We start from the raw sequence: 10,745 nt of genomic DNA on the forward strand, positions 1-10,745 counted from the left end.
TAGGTTAGGATATGTTAATGGCTATAATCATTGAGTTATAGAAGTTGGCTACAAGGTTAATGAACTCTCTCTTTCTTTTGAAAAATTAAAGAGAAGTTACAAATACTTGGATATAGTAGCTGTCTTGAGTCAAATCATACGGTATTCAGATTGAAACCAATGAAGAAAAAGGTAGCTGCAATTGAGTATCAAGATGCAACTACAAAAATTACAAGTGCTTTTTTTGCTATCTTTAATTTCTTAAATTTCCTTTTACAAAGTGGCCGAAAATATTTTGAAACTTCGCATTTGGCACTTAGTAAAATCTGTTTGGATGCTTCTGGCATCTTTAATCAGCCAAAGCTCAGGACTTGAGAGGGCTGAATACAATCTGCCTAAGAGTATAATTGAGTCTTTATACCAAGAGACAACAAACCCTTTACATCTTTCACAAAAGTCAACAACAAAAACAAAATTAACAATGAGAAAACAAGAAAATTTCGGCTTTGATATAATGGTGATAATTAGTACCTACAACTCTTGTACATTATATCAATTCAATGGAATGAAGGCATCAATCAACTCTTTCTTTCAATATAAATTAAAAGCTGAACAAATCACCCCTTAGGAGAACATTAAAACTACTCCACTTGCAATTGCCAAAATCAATTGAGTTAAGATACCCAAGTTGCTAATCTTGCAAGAGGAAGACGGAGATGATTTTGGAGACGAATTGCTCCCACCAACATCAGCAACAGGGGTATCTGCAGAAGGGGCAATATGAGGAGCAGGTGCGGGTGCTGCAGTTGGTGGAATGCCAGCGCCAAAAATCGCTTCTGGAAGAAGAACATTTTTTATCTCATAAACGGCGATAGGGTCAGTTGCAACAACACTGCTACTGACTTTTGTTTTAGTCCATCCTGAATCAATAGATACATCTCCAGACACATCTGTGAAATTCAAGGTGTATTGTCCACCGGCATAGGTCATCACCGGGCTCATTTCGCTAAGGTTCTTGAAGTCTGATAGGGAGTAGTAATGCGATAAGGCATGGAAAAGGAGGACTGATTTAATCTGGTCATCGGTGAGATTAGACAGAGATGGGTTCTTGAGCTTGGAGAAGGCATCATCTGTTGGGGCAAAAATTGTAATGCCTTCTTCAGTATTGTTGGCTTGGTTTTGGAAAGTTTCTAAGACTTTGGTCTTCTCAAGGTAGTTAAGGAAGGTGTGGAATGGACCAGCATAAGAAAGTAAGTGTGTGAGGTTCACATGTTCTGGGGCTGGAGCTGGTGCTGGACTTGAGATTGGAGGAGATCCAACAGATTGTGAATTGACTGATGTAGAGCACCAAACCACCAACATTGAAATAATCATGAAAAACAATTTACCTTCCATTTTCCCCTTCACACAAAAAAAAATGAAAAAAATGTCGTATTCAGTTGATGTTCAAGAAGCTCTGTTTCTGCATGACTACTAACTAGATCTGATCTCAGTAACTGAAATTGACTCAAAATAAAAGATCTATGCAATCTGGAAATTAACCCAAGTTGCAAATCCAAGCATTTAAGTAGATTTCATAACACAATTGCAATTAAGCCCTTTTTTAGAGCCGAACAATTAATCCTCCACCAAATTGAGGCATAGATCTTCATTAACTAGCTTAAAGCATACCACTATCTAAGCCACATGGAAATTTGAAGAACAGAGAATGTAGTCAGTGGAATACGTCAATCAGTTGTATAATATCTCAATAATTACATCTCATTACTTGCCTGAACAAACCCACAAGGTGGATCTCAAGCAAGCTCAGAACAGAGCCGGAAATTCAGCAGAAAAATCATGAGTCGAGCCTAAATGTTTCTAAACAATTGAATCCCACTTCATATTCATCACTTATGTACTGAACCAAACTAGCATTGCGGGTAAAAATCGCAAGCAATGCATTAATTTCAACTGGAATGCAGATCTATATCTACTCATGGAAAAACAAAAATGAGTCATAAAGAAAATTAAAGAACAATGAACAAATGCAGCAGCTGCACTGGAAGAATTGTGCAAAGGAACAGCAATGAGAAGAGGGCTATATGATGGAAATACCTTTCCTGGCCAGAGCAATTCAGACACAAAAGCTGAAGTTGGGATGATGGAGGAGGCTCTGGGTTTGGAAGTGCTAGGGACAAAGTATATAAAAGAACCAGGGACAGAAAATTTCGGTCTTGGGTGGCAGCTGGTGAAGTGAAAAAGCTAGAGTAGGTACAAACTGAAATTTGAAGAAATCTTTCTGCATAAAGGGGTACTATTTCTTGTATATGTACATACAAACAGACACATCTAGATACACAACTCAACTGATGCGTGCTTGTTGTTGTATAAATTATAAAATATGCGCATTGTGTATGTACTCCATATTCTACTGGGTGTATACGGTCTACACTTTACGTTCACTTTCTATTCGCGTAAATTCATTAGTGAATTTTGAAATAGTTTGATTGGTTCCGTAACCTGATAGTTACTGTTGGATCTTGTGATCGACCTTCGTATGTTATTTCGCTGTGTATTCTTGAGGCAAGACTTTGCACAACTTTAAGAAATTACTTTGGTCTAAAGGTTGGAATATCCCAAGTGAAAAAAAAAAACATTCATTAGTGGATTACTATGTGACAATACGTTGCGGTGGAGTAGGAGTTGTATTGTGCCATTCATGATTTTGATTAATTATTTGTGTCTTTGATTATTGTGGCAGGATGTGGTTATTAACGTAAAAAATTTGTTAAATTATTAAAGTCTTTTGCATTATATTACTCTTAGGGGTAATTTCAGAAACCTCCTCTAAAATTTGTGACGATATCAATTGGTACTTCTGAATTTTGAGGAATCTCACATACCACCATTATTTTCAACTTTTTATAACTTTTTCAACACATTTCAAAAGATATAATTTAAAAACTCATTTTGGGAGAGATAAAATATTTCTATTCTAAAATTACCCTTTTCTTATGGATCTTTAGTTCTCATAACAAACCAAATTAAATCCTTGAGGATTAAAGCATACTAATGAAGTTGAAATACCTTTTGCAATTTTTTAAGTCGTTGGTTAAAGAAATACAAAAGAAAAAATTGTTATAATTACGAAAAGTAACATTTTGTGCTTTGAAAATACCTTAAATAAGTTGCTAAATATATTGTTAATAATTTATATTTCTCTTATTTTCGAGCCATCAATTTACATAAAAAGTTCGAACATTAAAAAAATTCTAAACAATTTATAAAATTCTAAATTCATCCAAAAATACTTTGTAATAAAGAAAGTTACTTTTATGTTTTTGAAAATCCTCAAATGAGTTTGTAAACATAAGTTTAGACATTGTGTCTATTTTTTATATTCAAATCATTAGTCTATATAAAAATATTTAGAAAGTTTAAAATTCTTAAATTCATAAAACTTCTCAAATTAACGAAAACACCTTACATTGAACGAAATAATTTTTTTGTCTTGAAGCACCTTAAACATACTCTTAATTAGTAGTCCTTTGTACTTTAAAAATATTTGCTAATATAATTTATTCTTTTAGAACCATGTTTTCACAGTACTTGTCATTATTTTCAGCATTTTGTAATATATGTTCACTTTTGGAAATATAGTCGAATAACACAAGGACAATTTGGCATGAAAATATTTCCTCTCTCCAAATGAGAGTTTCTTAATAATATTTTTTGAATTGAGTTAATAATGTTACAAAAAGTTGAAAATATATAAAGGAGGTAGGTGAGATTTCTCAAAATTTAAAGGTATCAAGTGATATTGCCACAAACCTCAAGGGAGGTTTCTCAAATTATCCCTTACTCTTATGCGTGTTATTATTGACTTAGTACATATAATTAATGTGATACTGCTTGCGAATTTTTTTTATATAGAAAAAAGTATGAATAGGATCATAAATTACTTACAAGGGTATACCCACCAATAATGACCTTGCATCAATAGTGATCTTCAAACACTTTTACAAGGAAGTTGCGATCTTTATCAATTTTCAATTGATCCAATGCGTGTTTAGGCTCGTGATACTTTACAATTGTCATCTAGAATTATTGAGACTCTAATTTATTACTATTACCCCACATCTCTCCCTAGATGATGTCTGCATGGTCCACTTTGTTGATTTCATCAAGTATTAAAAAGTGACGTGCGATGCCTTGTAGTTATATCATACGCGTACGCTGTAATCCTTCTTAAAGATTCGATTATAACATTTATTCTGTACACTTAGAGATGACAATTTGTCCAAAATCTTAATGGGCTATTCATGTCTAAAGGGATTTTTGACTAGATAGGTATTCTAGTTTTGAAATTAGACTTGAAATGGGACTAATCTCATATATATCCATTAATTGATAGGAATTTTTTGAAAATGCTTGGGTACCCATTGGGGCCCAAAGGTTCTTACAAAAAATTTACCTATCAATTATTATATATCTTTTAATGATTCAAGTGAACCATTTTTATTCTTCCAATTTGGTCATTCAGTTTTTTCTTTGTAATTATGCTTAAAACCCCCATCTAGTTTCTTGAGCTCTTTAGTCCCTTAGAAATCATTTTTTTTTTAATTTTTTTCCTTTTTCATAACCATTGTGTCCCCAATCTCAATTTAAAATATTTTTTTTAAAAATGTCAAAAGAAACTTTTGTTTTGAGATGGGAACTCAAGGGTTGCGCAATCAGGCTGAAGAGGGTCTAAATGGGGTTGGTGAGGGCTCTTTTAGGCCTGTAAATAGTTTTGAACCCCTTTTCTAATATAATACTGATCAAAATGAATATTGGGGGTAATATGGAAGTCATTAATATGTAATCTTATTAGAAAATACTTTGACGAGTCTTGGTAGTTTTATGATGGTTCATAGTTCCAAATGCCATTTCTTTATACTCATAAATACAAGTCCTTGTAAGTTTTTATAGTACTTACTTTTTCCTCAACTAAAATTTAGCAACATTGGAATCAAAGATTTAAAAAAATATATACATAGAAAATAAATAAAAGAAAATTTAAGGAAAAAAGAATTCATGAAAATATAAATTCACAATAAGACTAAAATAAATTTAATAAATAAAAAATATTAAATTTATATAAAAATAAAAAAAGAATTAAAGGAGAAAAGAATATAAGAAATAGATTTGAGAATTGAACGAGATCAATCTAAACCCATTCTAAAATGATTCCACTCAAATTAGGCCTGAAACACATATGGGTAAAATTGGACCTAAACCCATATTACTTAGTCCTATTTACAGTCCAAATCCTGCCCATTTTGCCACTTCTATGTACACTTGAGATCAGTTATGCTAAATAAGGTAAGTGAATATTGTTGAGATTTCTTTAAAGTAAACTAAACGAGTGAGATTTATCAAATAAAAGGAATAGAGAAAAATTAAGAGAATAAGAAATAAGATCATTTTTTTTGTCTTATCTATTTTCACTTTAGTCGGATAATTGTTGTCCCCCTGATAATAATTTTCACTTAGGATACAAGTATGCTCCATATTCAATTTATATTCTTAAAAAGTTATGTGCATTGTATATTGCCGCACATGTTTCCTTAAGTTTTCCTTAATTTTTTTCTCATAGGACTTTCTCCATGAATTAATGAAGTGAACTTATGAGACGGAATTACATGCCACCCATTATCTGTTTAGATCATTGTATGTTAACTCTCATATTATTTTTACCTACTTAGACTAACATATCTTATTTAGGACAAATGAAATGCAAATTGAAAAAATTAATTTGTTACATATGGTACATATCTTATTTAGGACATATCATGTTTAGATCGTTGTATGTTATTTCTCATATTATTTTTACCTACTTAGACTAACTTATCTTATTTAGGACAAATGAAATGCAAATTTAAAAAAATAAATAAATTTGTTACATATAGTACATTGCAGATTCCCACTCAGTGTTCTTGTCAATGCATGAAATTTATTATTTCAATCCTTCTCAGATCCACCACATGTTCTTTGTGCTCTCAGCATATTGCATAGAATAGTGTGGTCATGTATGGATTACATTTTTCTGGATTTTTTTGTAAAAAAATTATTGTAGTGATTTGATATATGTGAGATTAAAAAATGATTGAAAAATTTGTTTACGGAAAACGTAACAATTTTTCTTTGAAAAATTGCTTTCCAACTCTTAGATTCAAATGACGTCAGTGTATGTTTTCTAACGAAGTTTAAGAACTTTTATATTCACCGTTGGGAATTCTATTATTAGTTAGACCAGTACGGTTCCGATGAAAACTTCCACAGCTCTAGGTGGCTCTTCTTCATTCTTTAGCGTCACTATTTTCTCACATGTTTCTAAATTCCTTTTACTGTTATGAAACAACTAAAAGTGTGGATGTCTCTTTGTATTTCCAAGAGGATTAATTCATTATTTTTTGCTACATTATGTATAGAAGTTACAATCCATAATTCTATTCATGTAGTGGAGAATCTGTTTCATAAATTTCTTCATATTATTGTAATAGTAGGTGTTTAATAGGATTGATGTTCATTTAATCTTGTAGTACCTATAAATAGGGGTACATTGACACCTTTTTGTAGGACCTTTTGTATCTTGTTGAAATATAAGAATATCATTCTCCAATTTCTCTACTTCTTTCTCTAATATTTCACTTGATACTATAGTAGTTTATTAGTTTTACAACACGTTATTAGCACGAGTCTCTACTTTTGAGCAAAAGGTGAAAACGGAGGCTTTACCTTGAGTAAAAGTGAAACACGAGATTCTGTCCATGTTTTTTTTTCGCCAACATCTGTTTATTTATTGAGGTAAATTTCTAACCTATAAATTTATTTCAATTTATTATGGTTAACCTTTGAATGATTGCAAAATACAAGTGTCTACTACTGAGCAACTACTAAACAAGAACATATACTCTTTGACATCTTTGAGGTAATATTTTATCTTTTAATTCTACTTATTTATCTTTAAAATTATTTGTTATAAATACTTATATTCTGATGCATTGAGTTTTGGAGATGCTATTATAGAAAATCAATTATGCTTGAGGATCCACTTGTTCTTTGAAATACTTAAAGAAAAAGATGGTCATTATTTCAAAGCCTGGTATGATAAATTTACTTATGGTTGCAAGTACATAATTCTGCTATGTTTAGATTATTTCTTAGTTGAAAATAATATTCTCTACATATTTCTCAAATATGCTCTTGTAGTAGCAATATTGAAAGAAAATTTGAGAAGTATTTTGTACTTATTCCATACTAGTTCTAGTCCATTCCCAGAAGTGAATGTGACTAAATTTCAATTTATTAGTTATGGTTGCTGCCATGACTATGATTTTAGTAAATATATATTTTACCGTGACAAGAGAAAAAGTTACCACTTGAAGTAGGACAATAATGATAAGGACAAGAAAGTAAAAATCCTGAAGATAAATGTCCCAAGTACATTTGACGAATCAAAATTATAATATCATCTTCACATGGCCAATTTCTTTAAACACCCTGAAGGTGTATGATAATTGATTTAATTAACTTTTCTTCCTGAAGAAGAAATGGATGTTAAATATTTGGGATCAAAGAATTATGGTGATGATATTTGTCCCATAAAAATTATGGTGACAATGATATGTGTCTCATTAATAAATACTACTATATACACTATTTTCCAACAAAAAAGACAAACACAATCAGTGGTAGTGCTTAAGTGATTGAAAGCTCCAGAAGAGCCACTGCTATATTTCTCCCTGTAGGAGAAAAGTTTATGATAAATAAAGTACTACTTTTACCATGTCTCAAAAAATTTATTGAATTGGAATATCCGTTGAAATGGATATCAAATTGAGACATTAAATGAGATAATAATAGAGATCATGTTTAGAAATCAAGTGAGATAAAGGTTAATTATATTATAATAACCATTCGAGAGAGAAATGGTTATCGATATAGTTGTCTTCATTCTCATTTGATTTATAATCATCACCTGCAGTAAACCAGAAGTTTATTGATCCCAATGGATATATGATTTGGTAAAAGTGAGAATATTTGAGAGCCGACAAGTATTTATACATATCCCCTTTATATTATATATGGCTCCAAAAAAAAAAATTTTATGTCGGGTACAAATCACCTTTTAGATTAAATATCGTAAAATATTGATGAGTGATCTATTGAATGATTTATTTATTCTGATGAACTACAATTCCCGACATTAGGAAGAGGAAAAAATCAACCGAAAGGAAATCATCTGAAAAATTGAATTTTCTCGATCCTCATATAAAATAATGTGAATTAAAAGTTCAAGAAATTGTTCATTTGCAGAAAGTTATATTTATCGATTCTAGAAGAGTCATTAAATCAACTATTCCTGCAGGAAATACTCTTGTTAAAATCGATGTCCGTGAAGGACATGCATAAGTGCTATAAATAAATTTAAGGCCGGTCTACCTAAATAAGGTATAAATTGATTTCGAATAACTCCGGAGATTAAATAAATGTCATGACAAAATTCAATCTCTTGAAGAGGTCGCTCCCAAAGAGCTAACTTCTGAAGAGAATAAAATCATAGAAAATTTAATTGGAACCTAATAAAATGTAGCACTTGATATTATAGAAGTTGATGAGAATCATAAATATAGATCGGTTGATGAATGACGGTATAGAAATGATTGGTTAAAGTGGAAAGATGCGATCCAATTTGAATTGGACTCACTGGTTAAAAGAAAAATTTTTGGATCTGTTGTCTAAACACTTGAAGGTGTAAAGCCAGTAGGATATAAATGGGTATTTGTGAGAAAATGAAATGAGAAAAATGAAATTGTGAGGTATAAAGCAAGACTTGTAGCCCAAGGATTTTCACAAATGCCTGGATTTGATTATGATAAAACGTATTCACCTGTAGTGGATGCTATCACATTTAGATATCTTATGAGTTTTGTAGTACATGCAAAATTAGATATGCGTCTAATGGACGTCGTTACTGCTTATTTATATGGGAATCTTGAAAATGATATTTATATGAGAATCCCCGAAGGATTCAACATGTTTGAAACATGCAAATCAAATCCTAAAAATATTTATTCTATTAAATTACAAAGGTCTCTGTATGGGCTCAAACAATCTGGACGTATGTGGTATAACCGCCTCAATGAATGTCTGACCAAAGAAGGTTATACCAATGATCCAATATGTCCATGTGTTTTTATTAAGAAAAATGGATCAAATTTTGTGATAATTGCTGTATATGTTGATGATCTAAATTTGATTGGAACTCCTGAATAGATTCAAAATAATGTTGAATATTTGAAGAAAGAATTTGAGATCAAAGATTTTGAAAAGACAAAATTCTGCATTGGTTTACAAATTGAGAATTTGAAAGGTGAAATTTTTGTCCACCAAACTGCATATACCCGGAAGGTATTAAAGCGATTTTATATAGATAAGGCACATACATTAAGTACTACAATGATCGTCAGATCATTAGATCTTAATAAGGATCCTTTTAGACCACGAGAGGAAAATGAAGAGATACTTGGTCCTGAAGTACCATATCTCAGTGCAATTGGTGCACTAATATATATTGCTAATTGTGCAAGACCTGATATATCATTTGCAGTGAATTTATTAGTAAGATTTAGTTCCTCACCCACAAGACGACATTGGAATGGTATTAAACATATTTTTCGCTATCTCCAAGGAACAATTGATCTTGGTTTATTTTATTCAAATAAATCCAAATCTGAATTGGTTGGTTATGTTGATACTGGGTATTTATCTAACCCGCATAAAACAAGATCTCAAACTGGCTATCTATTTACATATGGAGGTACAATCATTTCTTGGCGATCTACAAAACAATCATTAGCCGCCACTTCATCGAATCATACTAAAATTATAGCAATTCATGAAACCAGTCGAGAATGTGTTTGGTTAAGATCAATGACCCACTATATTCGAAAGAGTTGTGGGTTATCCTCCAAAAAAGAAAATCCTTCAACTATATTATATGAAAATAATGTAACTTGTATAACCCAATTGAAAAGAGGATATATTAAAGGAGATAGAACAAAGCATATTTTACCAAAATTCTTTTTTACTCATGATTTGCAAAAGAATGGTGAAATTGATGTGCAACAAATCCGATCAGATAATAATTTGGCGGATTTATTTACCAAGGCATTGCCAACTGCAACATTTGAGAAATTGGTGAAGAGTATTGGAATGCGACGATTAAAAGATCTCAAATGATGTTTGCATCAGAGGGAGAAATTAATACACAAGGATAGTGTACTCTTTTTCCTTCACTAGGGTTTTTGTCCCGATGGATTTTTCTCTAATAAGGTTTTAACGAGGCATATTCTTTGTGTAATGGACATCCAAGGGGGAGTGTTATGAAACAACTAAAAGTGTGGATGTCTCTTTGTATTCCCAAGAGGATTAATTCATGATTTATGACTACATTATGTATAGAAGTTACAATCCATAATTCTATTCATGTAGTGGAGAATCCGTTTCATAAGTTTCTTCATATTATTGTAATAGTAGGTGTTTAATAGGATTGATGTTCATTTAATCTTGTAGTACCTATATATAGGGGTATATTGACACCTTTTGGTAGGACCTTTTGTATCTTGTTGAAATATAAGAATATTATTCTCCAATTTCTCTACTTCTTTCTCTAATATTTCACTTGATACTATAGTAATTTATTAGTTTTACAACATTTACACTCTTTTACTGTGTTT

At 31.3% G+C, this 10,745-nt stretch overlaps 1 protein-coding gene across 1 annotated transcript; it reads right to left on the reverse strand.

Annotated features, from left to right (window-relative positions):
• Positions 1-461: 461 nt before the first annotated feature.
• LOC113688553 (fasciclin-like arabinogalactan protein 7) lies at positions 462-2,265 on the reverse strand. The gene is made up of 2 exons (XM_027206396.2): positions 2,077-2,265; positions 462-1,380 (listed from the first exon to the last, which is right to left on the reverse strand). The coding sequence occupies exon 2, from the start codon at positions 1,372-1,374 to the stop codon at positions 604-606; it is 771 nt and encodes a 256-aa protein (XP_027062197.1). The 5' UTR covers positions 1,375-1,380; positions 2,077-2,265; the 3' UTR covers positions 462-603.
• Positions 2,266-10,745: the final 8,480 nt, after the last annotated feature.

This window comes from Coffea arabica, chromosome 5e (genome assembly GCF_036785885.1).
Source record: "Coffea arabica cultivar ET-39 chromosome 5e, Coffea Arabica ET-39 HiFi, whole genome shotgun sequence".
In the NCBI taxonomy this organism is placed as follows: domain Eukaryota; kingdom Viridiplantae; phylum Streptophyta; class Magnoliopsida; order Gentianales; family Rubiaceae; genus Coffea; species Coffea arabica.